The following is a 19,659-nucleotide window of genomic DNA, read 5'->3' as shown; positions in this document are numbered from 1 at the left end:
TTTAAACTGTTAAATGGATAATTGTTTAAAAAACCTTGTGTGTAAGAGTTTATTTGAATACCTGTGTAACTCCCCTACAGCTCACATTGACTCCTCTTGAGATAAGCCTGGCTGCTCAATACGCTACCAACCTGTGTAGTACAGACTTATACCAACGGTTGGGTTCCTATTGCCAGGAGGTCAGGGTTGTTGTAGTGCACCCAAAGGGTACTGCATACAATCTTGCCTTACGATAGGAATAGCAGGTAAATAAAGTCAGTTTCACTTTACTACTTTTGGGAACAGTAGTTCGCCCAAGAGAAGGTGTTTAAAGCTTGAGAAATCCAAAGGACTCCTCTGTGACACTGCACTGAAGGTGCTGTGTGCGTCACCATACAAATGTAGATGCCTATGTAGCTTGTCAGACTCCGGAAACAGAGAATACAGACTCAAAATCAGATCAAATATACATGAGTGAGAAAAGGGTCTCACTCCAGGATAAAAATTAAAAGTCCTAAAGTCCAGCAAAAGAGCTGAGTTTCTCTAAGGTTGAAGGGGAATTGGCACAGAAATGAGAATTCTCCCTAACACTAGTTTATGACATTTGATCTACAAGAGCATTCGCTAATGGAGGCCACACTAGCACAAATGTGTGGGACATTATTTTCACAGAATTGTGGCAAGCCAGCAGTGAGATTTGCATGGTAATGAAGACGGCAGGGAAATAAGATGGCTTGCAATCTTATCCACTGTGATGAGTGACATCTGTTATTGCCTGTATTGATTGTTTCACCTTCTTGTGTAGGTTCTGAATTCCTGATTCCTGTCACTGGATATTACTGTGAGCTCTGTGAACATTTTTTCGGGGATCAGCAGTGTGCTGAACAGCACGTTAGAAGTCATTGCCATAACGAGAGTTACAAGGTCAGTTCCTTATACTTCCCATTTACTGCAGGCTATCATTTGATAAATCTCGACTTGCATTGTTCCCTAGTATATCTTTAAAAAGTTTATTTTGCAATTTGAGTATTTGCTATGCTGGAAAATAAACCAGTAATGTAATCCATGTTTATTTTAGGTTCAAAACTTTTTAAATGTTGTAAACTGCATGCTAAAAATACAAATATCACATTTAACACTTAACACACAATACATTGAATGAATCGTGTGCATTGAAGCGTATAAGGAAAATACAAAACAGAAACATTACCACATTAGTATGCCAATTGACTCTATAGGTTACCTTCACCTACATTGCGGACATAATGTTATCAAGGTCCATTAGCCCCTTACCTTAAGTATATAGTTCATAAGTAGCAACAGTAAAAGTTTGCTTAACAATATAGCATCACTCATATTGTGTCTAGAACTGATAATCGAGGAACAAGGCCATGGTAAGTTGGTATCTAGGTAACATTGCCATGATTTAAGTCACAAATATCTAATTTCCTATATGCTGAGTGCTGGGAAATTGTTTTCTTTAGTACAGTTCTCACAGACATCAGTAGGATGCCCCTATCTATACCCCACTCGCCTACATAACATGTTGGTGAGTAGGGTATTTTTAACCTCAGTCCACTGCTTAACTCTTGTTAGGAACGCACACATTCCCCCCTTAGGCTAACATTACAGGGGGATCCAGTCCTTCATTAAGACCAGTGAGGTAGCACTACCTCCCTTGTGGAGAGTACTGCAGGGAAATATTTCCCCTTTTCTTTTTTTAACATAATGTTTGTTACTTTTACATAGTATCCTGAACATGCTGGTGGCAGTTTTAGCTTTTATGCTTTTTTAATGGAGCACTACAGTGCACCATTATAATTAATTTGTTATAAACTATATACGCAAAATAGATGTTCTTTGTAGTTTAGGCCCTGTTCGTGGATGCAATTCCTAGATGTATGTTAGGCAATATTTGGAGCAGTGCCCTTTGGGTGCACTACCCCAACCTTGACCTCCTAGCAATAGGAACCCAACCTTTGGTGAAGATCTATTATCTCAAGAGGGGTCAATGTGAGCAGTAGGGGAGTTGCACAGAGATTCACAGTGACAAGTATTCAAATAAATTTGCACGCAAGGTTTCTTGATTAAACAATTATTTAAGTCAGAGTAAACCTTCTTCAGAAGGCAGCAATGTAATAGTAACACACAAATACCTCCAAAATACTCTTAGTTTCTCTAAATCAGCAAATACCCATTTTGGATGGCACACAGACACTTCCTACACCCTCGGGTGACTTAAATAGTTGGGACACTATGGACTTTAATATATCACTGTTGCATTTAGAGCAATACTTAGAAGTATGTCAGAGGTCAAAGAAAAGGGTTATTAGAATAAAACAAGAGGTCACACAAATATTCTGAAGCAGGTAAGTACGTTTGAATGCCCCCCAGCCCCCAATGCAGAGCAAGTTAACCCTTTCCTGGAAGGGGGGTAAAAACAATCAATCGGAGGAGAGAAGAGTCATTGAGGGAGCTAGGCCAGGCCAAAGTCATTTGGGAAAAAGTATAGGTGAACTGAAGCACTTCTTGCAGGTAGGTAAAAGTCTTGCACAATGTTTTAGAAGTCTTTGTAGAAAAGAAGAAATCAAAGTAAGACCACAAGCTGTTTAGGCTTGTGAGGTAAAGAAGCTGTTGGCAACTCTACAGAAGCAACCAAGACAAGTCTCAACTGAGAACAAGTGAGGCTACACAAAAAGAGGAAAGTTCTTAGTTAGAAGAAAAACAGTTCCAGATGGCTTCTGTTCCTGTGCAGCTCTTCAGATCCTGTGTGCCTGGGCCTCAGTCGTGGGGTCAAGAGGGAGGACGTCTAGAGGACTCCTGCACTGCAACGGGACGATCGGCGACTGAAAAGGACCAACCTCTATTCAGTGGCACTTGCGGTTTCAGCTCCTCGCGTCTCAGCAAATAGCACAACCGCTGTTCTCGGCTATCGAGTTGGGCTTTCCTTGCATCTGGGGGTCCAGCACTCTGAGGTGGCTTAGGCTCGGTCAGTCCTGCTTCCTGAGAGTCAGTAGGATCTTCCTGGATCTCTTGGCCAACTTAAAAAAGCAACGCACACGATCTGGTGGTCCTCTCCGTTACTATTCTTTCCAGCAGCAGTGGAAGTGCAACCAGCTTTGAGAGGATGTCCAGACGGGCTTACTTAGGAGTTGATTGGTCCTACCAACTCAAGGGGAGAAGTCCTCCTTACAGGGCTTCTGTAGTTGAGGCGAATTCGGAGCTTCAGCACAGCAGCAGGGCAGGGCAGGGCTTCACGGGGCAAATATTTCAAAAAAGGTAGCTGGCGCTCCTCTCCAGAAAGAACTTGGCATGATGACCTGTTCTGAGGTGAGAGTTTGCAGCACACGCTTTTGGCTCACTGTGCCTTTCACAGATGGGAAATATCCATTTGCATATCAATCTTTGTCCCGCCCACATGGGCAGTCCAGCACCGAAATGCTATGGCAATTCCTCTCTGAACAAGAGTACCAAAAGCAACCCCATACACGTGTTTCAGCCTTGTTGGGCCTCATCAGTGAGGTGAAGCTTTGCCTCTCTGAGCACAGTGAGCAGGGAGTCCACGTCTGGTTGCCCCCAGGTAACTCAGGGTGACCAACCCCAAGTTCCTTCACGGGGCAAACCAGCGGTCCAGGATTTGCAGCAGGCATCTCCCAAGTTTTTCTTCGGATTCCTTTGTCCAGTGGTCGACTCTGCCTTCCAAGTCAAAAAAGCCTTGCCTTTTATGCAGATTTCTCCCATTCCTTGCCGGACAGCCAGCTGACCAATCACCTAGGAGTGCATACCTGTCTCCTAGGAGACTAAGCACAGGGAGTTTCAGCTTCCTGCCCCCGCCAGACACCCTGGAGCCAGAGACGGCTTCACTTGTGAATCCTGTCAAAGGCAAAATTAACAAAAGGACCAAACCTGGTTTGGCGTGCAGAGTAAATCTCAAGAAGGACCTTTCCACAAAGGCAGCCCGTGGTAAAAGTACATCACGGTAGTTAAAAGTAAACCACTGCCACCAACCATTCTTCGAGGAATGGGCAACATAAAATTGTTACATGAGAAACTAGACAAAGGGATACTAGGTAACCCCTCTAGCGCCCTATTTTAAGATAGGTGTGCGCTGGGTCTTGAAAGTTACAATGCAAGTAAAGTCAATTTCATTTTACTGCTCCTTGGAAACAGTTATCCAAGAGAAAGGTTTTAAATCTTTGAAAAATCCGAAAGACTTCCCTGTGCCACTGCACTGAACGTGCTGTGTCACAATGTAAAAGATGATGCCTATGGAGTTTGTCAGACTCCAACCATAAGAAACACTGATCTCAAATCACATTAAAAATACATGAGAGAGGAAGGGGGGGGGGTCTCGCTCTCCAATTAAAAAATGAAAATCCAGCAAAGGTACTTGGGAGTCTCTAAGGTAGAGGGGAATTGGCACATTACTCAGAATTCTCCCTAACGGTCTTAATCCATTTTCAGGTAGGGAGAGGTTAATATACTGCCATGCACTAATCCAGCATTGAATATTTTATAGATTACCATGCTGTGTGCTTCTGCACCGTCAGGCTTGGAATCCACGGGAACACAGAGCAGTTATTTTTTTTAAACTAACTAAAGTACTATAGTATAGCCAGTTTTGAGTCATATTGCCCACAGCCAATAGAAAGGGCTCCATTAACTCCACCCCTGGAGACCATCTTTGGATTAGTTACTGCACATTGTATTGAGAGTAATCTGAAATTTTTCTCAACAATATTTCAACATTTTTGTCTAGATTTCTACAAAAGGCTTCATTTTCAAGACTATTTCCTGAATCCTTAGCTCCAGTTTCGTCTGGAATTGCTCTGGTACCAATGGGCTTTTTCCCCGTCTGAGCGGATTCTCGTCTTCAAATGTGAAGCCTTCACCCGTCCATTGTAGATGCCAGATGGACTCTTCAAGACCTGTGCCACCTGTTGCCTCAAGAATGTCTATGTGGAAGATCTCCACAAAGACTCCCTCTGCTGCCTGTTTCTTGCACTCGACATCCAGGACTGCTCAATTTGTCAGTCGCTCTCGGACAATGCTCTCTGATCGCCACAGCAGGTTAGTAGCTTTGCTCAATGACACAGGGACCTCTGACTCTGTTTCAGTCTGGAATCACGCTTCACTCAGAGCAGACCAGTCCAGCGTGCTGCCTCTTCTAAGAGGTGATAATCACACAAGGATACATCTTGAAATGAAAACGCTGAAAGGGTCTAGTCGCCCTCTGGCAAAGTAGCCTTGGCCTTGGCTTCAGAAGCTGTGCTAACGGCTGCTTTGGCATCCAAGCAGCATTCCTCGTTGACAGCGTCAACTAGCAGCCAGGCCTTAATCATCTACACCTCCGTCGATGACCCAAGCCAGATCTTTGACTAGTCAAGTCAGCAGGTCTTTATCCACAAGTCTGTCAATGTGTCTGGGCACATCGTCGACACGTAGATCTTAGTCAATGGCCCTCATCAAATCTGTGACCACGACCTTTAAGTCTTCGACCACGTCACAGAAGGTGAAGTTGTCCACCCCGTCATCTGCTGGCAAGTCTTCATACCATCAGGTGCATGGTACGATCTCCACTCAAGCTTCATCCGCCCTGGCTACTCTACCCAGTCCTCCACACCACCTCGAGCTTGCTGTGGTGACAGTGGAAACCACTGGCCCTAGGTGTGACTACAGCAAGCTGGACGGTGACTGTGCCAGAGCGTGTTCTCCAGGATACTGACCATGGGGAAACTGTTGGGGTTTTCTCTGAAGGAGCAATGGAGGGTCGGAAGCAGGGCACACTGGTCCATAGTCGACCATCCCTCCCCCTAAGTCAGTGCTGGCATCTGAGGGATTACCTCCTCCCACTCCCAACTTGCCCACCAGCAGGAAAACCCACTACAGACGTCTCATTGGACATTCTGACCTGCACTATACGTAGGGGCTAACAAACAAATCATAGATAAAATTCAAACACAAAATAATGCCCTCCTAGCAGAGAGCTAATTTCTAACATCAGAAGAAGCCATCACTGGCTAAAAATTAGCGACAGAATCCATCTTAAAACTGTCTCCCTTGCCTTTAAATGCCTGCACAATGCAGCACCCCCCTATCTTGCAGACAGAATGATTAGAAGAGTGGCTATCTGCCCCACCAGATCCAATTCACGCCATCTAGAAGTCCCAAAATTTACACTTGCCAAATCTGGGGGCTCCAGCTTCCCAGTCAGAGCGGCTCTATCTTGGAACGCACTCCCCTCAGCATTCAGAATGGAACAGCCTTGCCTCAGATTCAGACATATGTTAAACTGTCTCCGCGCTAATGAGAAATAAGATCCGCCTGTTCCTTTGATTTATATATGAGCATGTGATTTCCGGACCACCCTCTTTACCCCTCAGCCAGCTATGACTACAGCTGTCTGTACCGATACCCAGTATGTTATTTGTCCTTTGTCACTCCATGTGTCATTTTTGTACCTTAACCATGTTGTAACTAAGCTTCATGTATTCTTGTAAACTGTTGCGCCCAGCTACCTAAGGGTTTGGTGCGTATTACCAAATAAACTAAACACTATAGTCCTTAGTGTCATAATTGCTGCAAAGGGTACCTGGCCCATCCACACCACAGCAAGAACCATGCGGATCACGGGATGCACCTCTTTGTACTCAGAGCAGCTGCTGCCTTCACCCGTGCATAATCATTAAGACACTGAATCGGAAGACAATGTTTCCCAGGGAAATGCTATGCATACCAAATGCGTGCAGGAATTTGACCTGGTGCCGGGTGATGGTGAACCAGATGATGATCCTTTCCAATAAATGCGGTTCTGATGAGTAAACGGTGAAGTCTCAGCACAAGTTCTCAGAAGTAGTTTGTAAAAAGAATCATCTCATGTTGGGGTCACAGGCTGATTAGGCCTGCGAGTTGCAAAAGTTTGAAGCACTTTAGTCGCGAGAGGTAAATACTGTCTTGTTTCACAGTACCTTACAATGAAGAAAAAGAGGACTTCTGTTCCTGGCAGTTCCTGCAGATCTCACTGTTCCTGTGCCTCAGTCTTGGGGACTCCTGCACTGGACAAAAAAAAGCTTGCAACTGGCAAACTTCAATTCCGGTGGCTGTAAGTAACGCACACAAGCTTGTGTCCCTCTCTGGTTCTAAGGTTTCCTGCAGCAACTCTAAGGAAATTCAACCAGCTCCGAGATAGGTATCCAGGTGGCTTACTTTGTAGTTGATTGGTCCCACCAACTCAAAGGGAGAAGTCGTCCTTGCAGGGCTTCTCTGTCAATGCGAACTTGGCGATTCGGACCTGCAGCAGGGCTTCCCCAGGCAAACCAATGGTCCAGGAGTTGCAGCAGTCGTCCTCTTAAAGCGCTTCTTCGGTGCCTTCATCCAGTGGTCGACTCTGCCTTCCAAGCCAAAAGACTCATCTTTTATAAAGTTCTCTCCCTTTCATTCCAGCCTGGCTGTCACCCACCCAGCAGGGTGGCTGTCCTTGCCGGACAGTCAGCCAGCCATCACCACAGAGTGGATTTGGGTCTCCTAAGAGACTAAGCACAGGGAGTTTCGGGCACCTCCCTCACTTCCACCTATCCCAGACACCCAGGAGCGGGATTCACTCCTGAAGCCTGCCAAAGGCGAATGAACAAAGAGACCAAATCTGTTTGGCACGCAGAGAAACTCTAGAAGGACCTTTCCACAAAGAAATGGCAAAAAAAGGCCAGGACCTAAGGGGCTCAGACGCCATCTTGAAAAACATGGCTCCCGCGATTTAACGTTAGCGGACCTACGAATAGTTTGCGGTTGGGAAAAATCATGGTAGTTGTAAAACGACTGCCCCCGGCCATTCTGAGAGGAAAGGGTAGCATTTGACTGCTACATGAGTATCTGGACACAGGGGATACTAAGTAACCCCTCCAGCACTCTATTGTAGGATAGTGTGTGCTGGGTCTAGGAATTTAAAAGACTAATAAAGTCAATTTCACTTTACATACTCTGGGAAACAGTAGTTTAATCCAGAGAAGGTAGTTAAACCTTGGGAAAGCCTTAAAGGCTTCCCTTTGTCACTGCACTGAGGGGGCTGTGTGACACAAGTGAAAAAGATGATGCCTATGGAGTTGGTAAGACTCCACAACCAAAAGAATCACATGCAGAAAACACATTGATTTGAAAAGTTGAAAGTCCCAAAGTTTAGCAAAAGGGCTGGAGGGCTCCAAGGTTGGAGGAATTGGCACATTTATGAGAATTCTCCATAACACAATCCTTCTCAGCGCACTTTGCCCACTCGGGCACACAGCTAGACACTTGCTGCGCTTACTTGGCAGCCATTGGGGCCTACAGAAACTCTGAGGAAGAGGTCTTCTCTTCCGATTGTCAAGAAGCATCTAACAGGACTTGCCAAACTCTACCCGCCCATCAAGAGGCCACACCCTGTGTGGGACCTCAGTATAGTGTTGGGTGATGTGGCGCACAAACCATTTGAGCCAATGGCGTCCATGGACATCAGGCTGGTCACCATTAAGACGCCCTTGCTAGTTGGCCTCACCTTGGCTCGCAGGAGAAGCGAAATACAGGCACTGGTCGCTTCAGAGCCCTATAATACGTTTCACTGGGACGTACCCTGCATTCTTACCTAAGGTGCCTTCCGCATTCCATTTGAATGAAGAAATAGTGCTGCCTATGTTTTTTGCTGAGCCCAAAGACGAGGCACAGAGTTCTGGTCTGCCTGGATGTCCGGCGTGCCCTTGTTTCTACTTAGACAGGACCAAGGGCTTCCACAAGTTGGACGCACTTTTGGTCACCTTTGGCGGAGCTAGACTGATATATCGGTCCTCCAAGGTCCCCATAGCCCGTTGGTTGGTCTCGGCCATCAAGGATTCTTGATTGAGGGACAGCATAAGCCACTGCCGGCCAACATACACACCCACGCGGTCAGAGCCAAGGCAACGGCCATCGCATTCCAAGATAGGAATCTGGTCTCTGGAGGTCCAATTGGAGCTCGCCAAAGTTCTGGGAGGATTTGTGCACTGGAAGACGATGCACTGCAATTGGGTCGGAGGTCCCCAGGTATTTGTGGTTTGGCATCTCTGGATGGTCACAGCACGTCAGGGGATGGATCGTTCCGCAGCTCGTCTAAGGACTTGTTGGTTCCACCAGCCAAAGGCAAGGAGGCGTCCTCTTCGGAGCTCCTCTGTCGATTGGAAAACTTGGTCAGAACAGCAGTGGTCTCTTTGTAGTTACTGTAAGGGTTTGCTAGAGTCTCTGGTAGTCTTCTGCTTTGGATCTTCTATTCCAGTGCTCGACTTGCCTTCTGCCTCAGGAAACTCACCTTTTATCAGGAATTCCCATTCAATCCTTTGCAAACTCTCCCAGCAGTTAACAGAATGAGGTGAGTGGCTGTGCAATCTAGACAGTACGCCCCCCTCACCCCACAGTGGGAACTGGTTCCATCAGGCACACCAGAAGACAAAGGACAGTTTCAGGCTCCTCCCCTGCTTCCTGCCTTCAGGCACATTGGAACCTTGGTCGGGCACACAAAGGGTTCCCTCTAAAGGCAAAACTCACATTCAGACCTCCCCCCCCCCCTCCCAGAATGGTAGAAGAAAAGCTAACAAAGGACAAACGCACAAGAAATGACGACAAAAAAAATATGGGTGACCCTTTTGTGCATGACCGAGACTGTGAATACAGCCTGCGATAGAAAAGTGCACAAAAGTTGGTAAAACACATCCTCTGCCACCAACCATAACTTTAGGGTTGTCACTGTGACCAAAAAGTCACAGAAACAAAGAGAAGGGGGTTACTAGGTATCCCTGTCACACTGCACGTAAGGTGAGGGGGTTGCTAATCTCCTCAGAAGTTAGTTTTATGAAGGATACAAAGCATCCCTCTTTCCTTAAGAACAGTACTTAGCGAAACTGAAAGAATATAACAAGGAGAACCAATGGGGTCCCCAGAAACACTGCACATAGGGTGCTGGGTGCGGCAAAAGTGAAACGGATGCCTTTAAGAGATGTGGAGGACTGCATACAATAAAGAATAACGCAAAGAATAGAGTTCCCATGGTTAGAGCATATTAGAATGAATGAGGAAAAAGGCTCCCCTCGTTCAGGAGAACATGACAAAAGGTTCAGAAATCCAGCAAAAACTGCTCGGGGTCACACTAGGAGAGGGGATTAAGCAGAACACTGATATATCTCACTAACATTCACAGTCTCCTGTCTTCACCCAACTAACGCACACCTCCACACTCACCCACCTCCTTAAATACCCCACCCATGATTGGCTACTTACCCTGTCCAATCGCTTAGCTGTCTCCAGCGTGTGTGTCAGGAAATGGTCTTGGGATGGCTTAAAAGCCCTGCATCTTTTTCCAACATGGACCCTGCTGAGGTCCTGGGATGCTGGAACAGTGAAGGCCTGCAGGCCTTTCCAAAATAATATTGTCCCTGGTGGGCTAAGGGTTAAAGCCTAAATCGAGCTCCCTGCGGGGGACGTACTCAAGCAGACGCTGTCTGCTGAAGCCTGCCAGTGTTGTGAAAAGCACAGCAGACCTTTGGTGCTTTGCACCCTTTCCTGCGTCCTCTGCCAGTGTTGTGCCGTTCACAGCACCCCAAGGCAGGGATGCTGCCTATGCCTCGCATCTCCAGCGTCCTCTGCTTCTGGGCTGCCAACAGTCTCCCCGTTGCTCTGCGGCCTGGAGGCCACCATCACTCTGGTAAGGAGTGGGGAGGGTAAGGAGTGGAGAGGGGGTCTGCCCACTCCGACCCCCGTGGGGAGTTGGGGGTGGGCTCCCTTCCCCCTTCACCCGCCCTCCCTTGACGAGGCCCGTCTGCTGGCCCTGTCGCAAATGCTTAGTCTCTAGGGTTCTCCATTAATTTTCAACAATCCTGTCTAATCCATCTGAGCGAGTGCTTTATTTGGGGGCTGAACTGAATACGCATTCTTGCATGGTTACTCCCTCGGAGGGGAGTGTGTGTGGGAGCCCTTCTTGCGAAGGCTGTTACTCGCCCACATGTCAATGGCCTCAGTCCCCATCATTATGTCCATGTTTGGGGATGATGTACTTGTGCATTCATCTGCATCAACCTTGCCGGCTTTGCATGCGGCTGCTTCAGGAGTTACTCTATGCACGCTGGTTGCAGGCCTCTGGTTTGTGGGAGGGCAAGATTCCTCTGACGAGGTAATTCAAGGAAGCTCTACTCTGGTGTTCAGTCCGAGTACATCTCTTCCAGGGTGCTTCTTTTTGCCTTCCCCCACCGCAAGTCACTGTTACAACAGATGCCTCCCTGTAGGGCTGGGGCACGTGCACAGGGTATCTGCATGCCAGGGGTCTCTGGACGCAGAAGAAGACTCTTCATATCAATCTTCTAAGGGTTATGTGCAGTGTTTTGGGCCCTCCAAGTCTTCATTTCAATTCAGTGATCTTGTGTTCATGTACAACACCACCACAATGCTTTATATATGCAAGCAAAGCGGGCACAGAGTCTCTTGCGCTGCCAACAGAAGCCCAAGCTTTGTGGCACTGGATCACATCTCCCTAATTCCTTTCTGTTAGGACAGTTTTTATAATGTTCTCCCAAAGGGACTTTATAAAACTATACCTTGAGTAATACAGAAACTACAACTCTTAGTGTAAGGCTATACCACCTGATATTTCTGGTAGCAATGACGGAGCAGCCAAGCTTATTTTGGGAGGGAGAGAGGGATGTAGATTGGCACACAAACTTGTAGCATACAAATGGGCCAGAGAAACACTGATTTGAATGGATTGTGTCCTCCCACGTATTCCTTATCTTTGATATTTCCAATATCCAGCTTGCTGCCTCCTGATTTACTTTATTTTTCAGTAGAGGGAGCTTTGTGTCGAAGCCTGGTCGAGTCGATGTCCCTCGGAGGCCTCCATCCCCATGTCGTCGCCCCAGGTATAAGTAGCACACGCAGCGCCCGTTGACCTCAGTTCTGCTTTTCCACACTTCACAGCTTCGGTAATGTAATGCTTTCGTTCCTAGTCAAATCCAAAGAGAAGCCATTGACGCCTCGAATGTCGACCTCCTCAATGCTGTATATGTAAATACCATCGATGCTTATCGTCGAAAACCTTGACGCTTATGTTGAAGCCATAGACGACATTTTCTAAACCTTCAAAGCCATTGACAATTGTGTCGAGGCCATAGACGTCAACATCGATGATTTGACATGCTCAGCTGCCATTATGACTTCTATAACACCTTCATTTGAGAAGACTTATACACCACAACCTCGTTCAGAGTATTTTAAAACTCTCTTCAATTTATGAAGACGCAGAGGCGTCCTCTGAGGAAGAAAGGCCAATATGGGACACCTTCAGTACCGGATGAAACCATAGCCGAAGTGTGTCGTATAAAAAAAACTTGCAGGACTGTCTTCATGAGGCGAGTGGTCTTGACACTTCTCCTGAAATTGATTTTTATTAAGGCAGACCCAGGAGATCATGCTGAGGTGGCGTATAGACAACTCATTACAAGGGTCAAGGAGTATATGAGATGGTCTAGACCCACGCCTGTTTTCGAACAGGACAATTTTACAGACCTATTAGACAAAGGTCCCCAGGAGGGCCCAATTGTCCCATTTCATCAGTCTTTGCAGTGAAGGGTAACTTCCAATTGGGAAACATCCCAGGTTGTCCCGGCAACCTATGATCTATGATCTCTATCTATTATCTATGATAATAGATGAAGAAGAACAAGTTACTTCTCCAGCATGGGGTCTGGCATGGATTCACATGCTCATGAATATTCCGAGTCGTCAGGCTGGGAATCCTCGGTAAAGAAAAAACCAGTATCAGTTTCGTTTCTGATCTGTCTTTCGTAGTCATAACCAATCACTGGTCTCTGCGTCATACTGACCACAGCCAATGACTGCCCTCTACCTAAGCACCGCCTCTGGCAGCCATCTTCAGATTTTTACCGCACGTTCATGTGTTGGGATCCTCGTGCTATTGCTCTCGAGCGTTAGTGCTTTTTTTCGCGCTTTTTCACAAAAAAACTTCGATTCTTTCGGTCAAAAGAGCCTCAAGCTCCACCGATCCTACATCCGATCAACGGGGACCCGTGTCGGATTCATCTGTGCCCCTCAAGGGTGAAGATTTCGTCTACCCCGGACTCCGTCGTCTCCGCGGCAGCCAGGAAGAAAGCGGGGGGGGTGCGGCCTCCACATCGACTTCCCCGCCGGACGGCGAGGGAAAGAAATTGGATGCTATGGGACGTAGAGTCATCTCGTCGGCAGCGACGACGATTAAAGCGGCCAACGCCTTGGCTATCGTGGCCCGCTACGACAGGGAGCTCTGGTACAAGATAGCTCCCCTGCTGGATTTTCTGCTGGACGACAAGAGGGCGGAGGCCCTTGAGATCCTGCAGGAAGGTGAGGTGGCGTCGGACCACGCCATCACCGTGGCGACGGACATCGCCGACACTGGGTTCCGCCAGCTGGGCAACGGCGTTTGCCTTCGACGTCGTGGATGGCTCAAAGCTACGGACTTTCGGCAGGACGTCCAGACCAGAGTCCTGGACATGCCCTTCGACGGGAACAACCTGTTTGGGAAGACAGTGGACGATTCCCTTCAGGCCATCAAGGCGGATACTGAGACGGCCAGGGCCCTTGGAGTCCTGCAGCAACGACGAACGCCCTTTCGGAGCGGCGGAGGCAAGGGCGCCTCCAAAGGTTCCGGCGGCGGTTTCGCTTCCTACCGTCAAGCGGCCCGCTCGTCGTCGCAAGAGGCCTACAGAGGACGAGGCAAGTCTAGCGGACCCCGCCGTCGTCGCCAAGGAGGTCAAGGCGGCAAGGCTGCGTCCAAGCAGGATTGAACCGGCCGTGGGGTCGGGCCCCCACCGAAGCACCCCAGTGGGAGGCCGGCTGGCGGGCTTCGTCAGCGTGTGGGAGTCCATCTCCACCGACCGTTGGGTGCTGGACGCCCTGGCCCGGGGCCACGCGCTCGAGTTTCTAAGAAGGTGCCCGCGCGTCCCCCCCCGTGGCCAGGAAAGAACTTCACGTCCCTCAACTTCTCCTGGAGGTAAAGGCGATGCTCAGAAAGGGCGCCATCGAACTCGTCCCAAAGAGGCTTCGGGGCTCCGGAGTCTACTCGCGATACTTCCTCGTGAAGAAGAAGACGGGAGGATGGCGCCCCATCCTAGACCTGCGACGTCTGAACAAGTTCATCAAGGCGCAGAAGTTCCGGATGGTCACCCTCCAGCACGTCCTGGGTCAGCTGGAGGAAGGAGACTTCCTATCGTCGTTGGATTTGGAGGATGCCTACTTCCACATTCCCATCCTAAAGGGGCACCGAAAATTCCTCAGATTCGTGGTCCAAGGGCGTCATTACCAGTTCAAAGCCCTTCCCTTCGGACTACGGTCGGCACCCAGGGTATTCACCAAGTGCCTCGCACCGGTGGCGGCGCAGCTGCGCCGCGAGGGGATTCACGTCTACCCCTACCTGGACGACTGGCTCATCCGCGCCAAGACGAGGGAGCTCGCCGTGGTCCACACGGCAAGGACCGTCCAACTCCTCACGGACCTGGGATTCTCCGTGAACTACGCCAAATCCCACCTGGTGCCCGCGCAAGTCGCACTGTTTCTGGGAGCGAGGCTCGACACAGTGTCCCTTCTGGCCTCCCCGTCGGAGGAGAGGACCAGGACCATCTTGGGCAAGGTGCAACGGATGTTGGTGGCCGACGCGGCCAAGGTGAGGTCCATCAAGTCCCTCCTCAGGATGATGTCTTCCTGCATCTACCTCATTCCCATGTGCAGGCTCCGGATGCGCCCGTTGCAAGAATTCCTGGATGCGCGCTGGATCCAGACGACGGGCAGCTTCGAGGAAAGGATCAAGCTCGACGAGAGTTTCCGACGAGCGATACGGTGGTGGGGCACCCGCGCGCATCTGACGGCGGGCATGGACTTCCAGACCCCAGCCCACCAGGAGACTGTGACCACGGATGCCTCCCTGGAAGGGTGGGGAGCGCACACCGAAAATCTGCACGCAAGGGGACTCTGGCTCCCGACGGAGAAGTCCCTGCATATCAACGTCCTGGAGCTCCGTGCAGTGTTTTGGGCCCTCAGGTCCTTCCTTCCGTCCCTCAAGGGCAAGGTGGTGAGGATCTTCACCGACAACACCACCACCATGTTTTACATCAGGAAACAGGGCGGAACCAGGTCCCCAGCGCTGTCCAAGGAGGCGCAGGACCTGTGGCATTGGGCCGTCGCCCAAGGGATTTTTCTGGTGCCGTTTCATCTGGCAGGGATAAAAAACATCATCGCCGACTCACTCAGCAGGGAGCTGCGCTCGTGCCACGAGTGGGAACTACGGCAGGATCTGGTGGATCGCCTCTTCCGACGGTGGGGCACACCCCAGATCGACCTGTTGGCGACGAACACCAAGTGCCGGAGGTTCGCCAGCAGGTTTCCCCAGACGAGGAGCATGGGCGATGCTTTCTCGTTCCCCTGGGAGGGCCTGTTCCTCTACGCGTTCCCTCCCTTGCCTCTGCTAATCCGGCTCGTCAACCAGCTCAAGAGGTCACGGTGCAGGATGATCCTCGTCGCACCTGCGTGGCCGAGGCAGATATGGTTCCCGGACCTTCTGGACTTGTCAGCGTCCCCGCCGATCAAGCTGCCGGCGGACGCGGATCTACTCTCCAGGGAAGGAGGCGCCATCCTCCACCACGACCCGAAGTCGCTGAACTTGCAGGCCTGGCTCCTGCAGCGCTAGAGTTTGGAGGATACGACATACCGGCCGATTGCAGAGAGGTTCTTGCAAAGGCCAGGGCGTCCTCGACTCTTAAATGCTACTGACACAAATGGAAGAGGTTCTCTGTCTGGTGCCACGCACAGAAGATTAACCCTCTACGGATTACGGCTCCCCAAGTACTGCCGTACCTGCTGACGCTGGCCAAAGCTGGTCTGGCACACGCGTCCATCAAGATTCATCTTGCTGCGATCTCCCGATACACCAGAACCACGGGGCGGACGTCCTTGTGGTCTCATCGTCTGGTGAAAGAGTTTATGAAGGGACTGTTCAGATCGTTCCCGCCGGTGAAGGCTCCGGCCCCGGCGTGGGAGCTCAACGTGGTGCTGACCAAGCTCATGGGACCTCCGTTCGAGCCTCTGCACTCGGCCCCGTTGAAGTTTCTATCGTGGAAAACAGCTTTTCTTGTGGCCATCACCTCCGCACGACGAGTGGGAGAGATCCAGGCCCTTTCCTGCAAGGCCCCGTACTTGACTTTCCACGACACGAGGGTAGTGCTCAGGACGCACCCCTCCTTCATGCCCAAGGTACCGTCGGACTTCCATCTCAACGAACCCTTGGTGTTACCTGTGTTCTTCCCGTCGCCTTCATCGCCGGCTGAGAGGACTTTGCACTCGCTGGATGTAGCTAGAGCGCTGAAGTTCTACGTGGACCGCATGAAGGGTTTTCGGAAGACGTCACAACTCTTTGTGAACTTTGGACCTGTCAATCAGGGGAAGGCTCTCTCGAAGGCTTCCATCTCCAGATGGCTCTCCGGCTGTATCATGTGCTGTCACCGGTTGGCAAACCGACCGCTGCCTGGCCGTCCGAGAGCCCATTCCACCAGAGCGATCGCAGCTACCACGGCGTTCCTATCTGGTGTGCCCCTGCTGGACATATGCAGGGCTGCTACGTGGAGGTCGACGCACACCTTCACGAAATTCTACTGCGTCAACCGGGATTCCAGGGAGGAGTCCAGGGTCGGCCAAGCAGTGCTGCGCAACCTGTTCGCCTGAGCTGAGCCTGGTGAGGAGGTAAGATGCTTAATGTTGAGTTGATGTGATGCTTAATGTTGAGCCTTTGCCACCTCCCGTGGTTGTGCATGTGTGTACTGCTATGTATTCTTTATTCATGAGCATGTGAATCCATGCCAGACCCCATGCTGGAGAAGGAACAAGTTACTTACCTGTAACTGTTGTTCTCCAGCATGGGTCTGGCATGGATTCACATGCGAACCCTCCCGCCTACCCCTCTGCGGCTCTTCACTTGGTCATACTGCCACTTCACGTGCTTCCAAATCTGAAGATGGCTGCCAGAGGCGGTGCTTAGGTAGAGGGCAGTCATTGGCTGTGGTCAGTATGACGCAGAGACCAGTGATTGGTTATTACTACGAAAGACAGATCAGAAACGAAACTGATACTGGTTTTTTCTTTACCGAGGATTCCCAGCCTGACGACGGGGAATATTCATGAGCATGTGAATCCATGCCAGACCCATGCTGGAGAACAACAGTTACAGGTAAGTAACTTGTTCCTTCTTACCTTATAACGTTCTTTCGATGGGATGTTCCTCTGACGTATTCCTTATCGCCCCTCCCATCCATCCCCGCAGTAAAACTTCCCTTGTAGTTGCAGCTTACGCTCTTTCAAGGTCAATAACCAATTCATGCACTGCTAAATTTTCAAGCTTCAAAACGGAACTGAGCAACGGTCACTGCGCGAGTCAATTTATATGCATGATGAAGCTGGAATGTAATCTATCAAGATAAGGAATACGTTGGAGGAACATCCCTTCGAAACAACATTACAAGGTAAGAAGTAACTTGTTCTTCTCTTCCAAACCAATAATCAAGAAGCATCTGGCGGGCCTGTCCAGGCTCTATCCGCCTTTCAAGAAGCCACACCCTGTGTGGGACCTCAATGTGGTGTTTGGCGCCTTGGCACACAACTTTCGAGCCAGTGCCGTCTGCGGACATCAGGCTGGTCCCCATTAAGACATGCTTGCTAGTGGGACACGCCCCCCACTCGCAGAGTCAGTGAATTTCACGCACTGGTGGCCTCCGAGCCATATTCTGTTTTCCACAGGGATAAGGTGGTCCTGCAGACTCACCCTGCATTCCTGCCTAAGGTACCCTCATCGGAACGAGAAAATAGTCTTGCCCACATTTTTTGCTGACCCCAAGGACGAGGCTCAGAGTATTGCACTGTCTGGATGTAAGGTGCGCTCTGAAATTCTATCTGGACAGGACCATGGGCTTCCACAAGTCGGACGCTCTTTGTCACCTTTGGCAGATCCAGGCCTGGCTGTCAAGCCTCCAAGGCTTAGATCGCTTGATGGATGGATGGTAGAAGCCATCAAGGAGGCCTACGAGGGGCAGCAGTGCACGCTTATGCCGTTGGGGACAAGGCCATGGCCATCACCTTCCAGCAGCAAGTCCTGTGAAGCAGGCCGGCCACCTCTTCGGATTTTTGTAAGCATTACTGTTTGGACGCCAGCTCTAATTCAGATGCGGCCTTCGGACAGGCGGTTATGAGGAACTTATTTGCTTAAGGACGGTCTCCTCTCCACCCTGGGCTACATTCAGTTGTAATCGCCCATGCAGTATGGAGGAAAGGGGACGGGACGTTAGAGTAATAAGTTACTCACCGTAGTGACTAACATACTTGGTCCCCTTTCCTCCATACGTCCCTTCATCCTCCCCCCTAATAATGCTAGTGTCATTAGGCAATGTTAAATATTGTCCACACATCAGTAGGGACGGAGGAGTGGTGCCGGTGGGCGGAGTCAGGGTAGCGCATGCTCCCAGGGCTGCGCCTCTAAATTTAAAGGGATGTTTTTTCTGGTGAAAAAGGTTGTCTCCCGTCCCTAGGAAGAGACGCCCATGCATTATGGAGGGAAGAGTATGTTAGTCACTACGGTGAGTAACTTATAATTTTTGCTTCCGGCCAGAAGGCCAGCCACCGAATCTTTATACTGCTGCCGCTGGAGTAAGTTCTGCAGCTGGTGCAGAGATAAAAATGTTGATGCTCTCTAATGCAATACACCAATGGTTTTATCTTTCCTATTACTAGCAAATCTGGGGCTCCAGATTGGTACCATCAAGGGATACCTAGCAGCGCTTTCTATTTTCAAGCGCACTTTAAAATTCCTCTACATTCTCCAGCATAGGATCTTTCATGGTTTCACATGCTGTGAATATTTCCTGTCGTCAGGCTGGGAAAACCTTGGTAACTTTAACATAGTTTTTTCCTATGGAAAACTTCAAAACTGGGTGTCCTATCAATGTCTTTTTGGGTGCTTTAGGCTGCACCAATAGGACGTCTAGTACAAATAGCCCCTCCCCCACGGCTTCCTTTCAGATTTCAACCGTCTCCAAACTGTTAGGATCACCTCGTGTTGTTTCTCGAGACTATTGCTCTTCGTGTTTTACACGTGCCTTCGCTGTTCTGTGTATTTTCAGGCCCATCATGTCCTCCCTTGGCCCGAGGAAATCGTTAATTCGGCCGTGTGAGACCTGAGGCCTCAAGAACGTCTACGAAGGGGATGGGCATGTGGATTCTGTATTGCCTGTATCCCAATCATTCCGTGGAGAACTGAGATTTGTCAAGGGTCAGGAGTCCATTCTCGGGAAAAGGCACTGCGGGCTGAGAAGTTGAAGGAGGCGAGTGCCTGGCCGCAGAAGTCGGCGGCACTGTCGCACAAATCCTCGGCTGCTGATAAGTCGCAGCCTCGTGCTTCCTCCTCGTCGACAAAGCGATCTTCAAAAGACCAGCGCCATTCTTCAGGCCGTGAGTCTTGCAAGCATCGATCTAGCACTACATCCAATCGGTCCACTTCACTGGAGAAGGCCAGGCCGGTGGCGGCCTCGCTTCCGTCGCTGATGGGGTTAATCGTCGAGAGACCCGCCGTCCATGTTTGTTGTGCTGCCTTCTATTCCTTTGTTG

At 49.7% G+C, this 19,659-nt stretch overlaps 1 protein-coding gene across 1 annotated transcript in view; it reads left to right on the top strand.

Annotated features, from left to right (window-relative positions):
* LOC138468307 (zinc finger protein 318-like) overlaps positions 1–19,659 on the top strand; it is a 640,558-nt gene that overhangs the window by 562,145 nt on the left and 58,754 nt on the right. The window contains exon 9 of the mRNA XM_069608801.1: positions 785–903. Within this exon, the coding sequence (XP_069464902.1) occupies positions 785–903 (119 nt within the window). The remainder of the gene's footprint in view (positions 1–784; positions 904–19,659) is intronic.

Source organism: Ambystoma mexicanum, chromosome 4q (genome assembly GCF_040938575.1).
Source record: "Ambystoma mexicanum isolate Mex_15411 chromosome 4q, UKY_AmexF1_1, whole genome shotgun sequence".
NCBI classification, from domain to species: domain Eukaryota; kingdom Metazoa; phylum Chordata; class Amphibia; order Caudata; family Ambystomatidae; genus Ambystoma; species Ambystoma mexicanum.
This window is presented reverse-complemented; position numbering and strand designations above follow the sequence as displayed.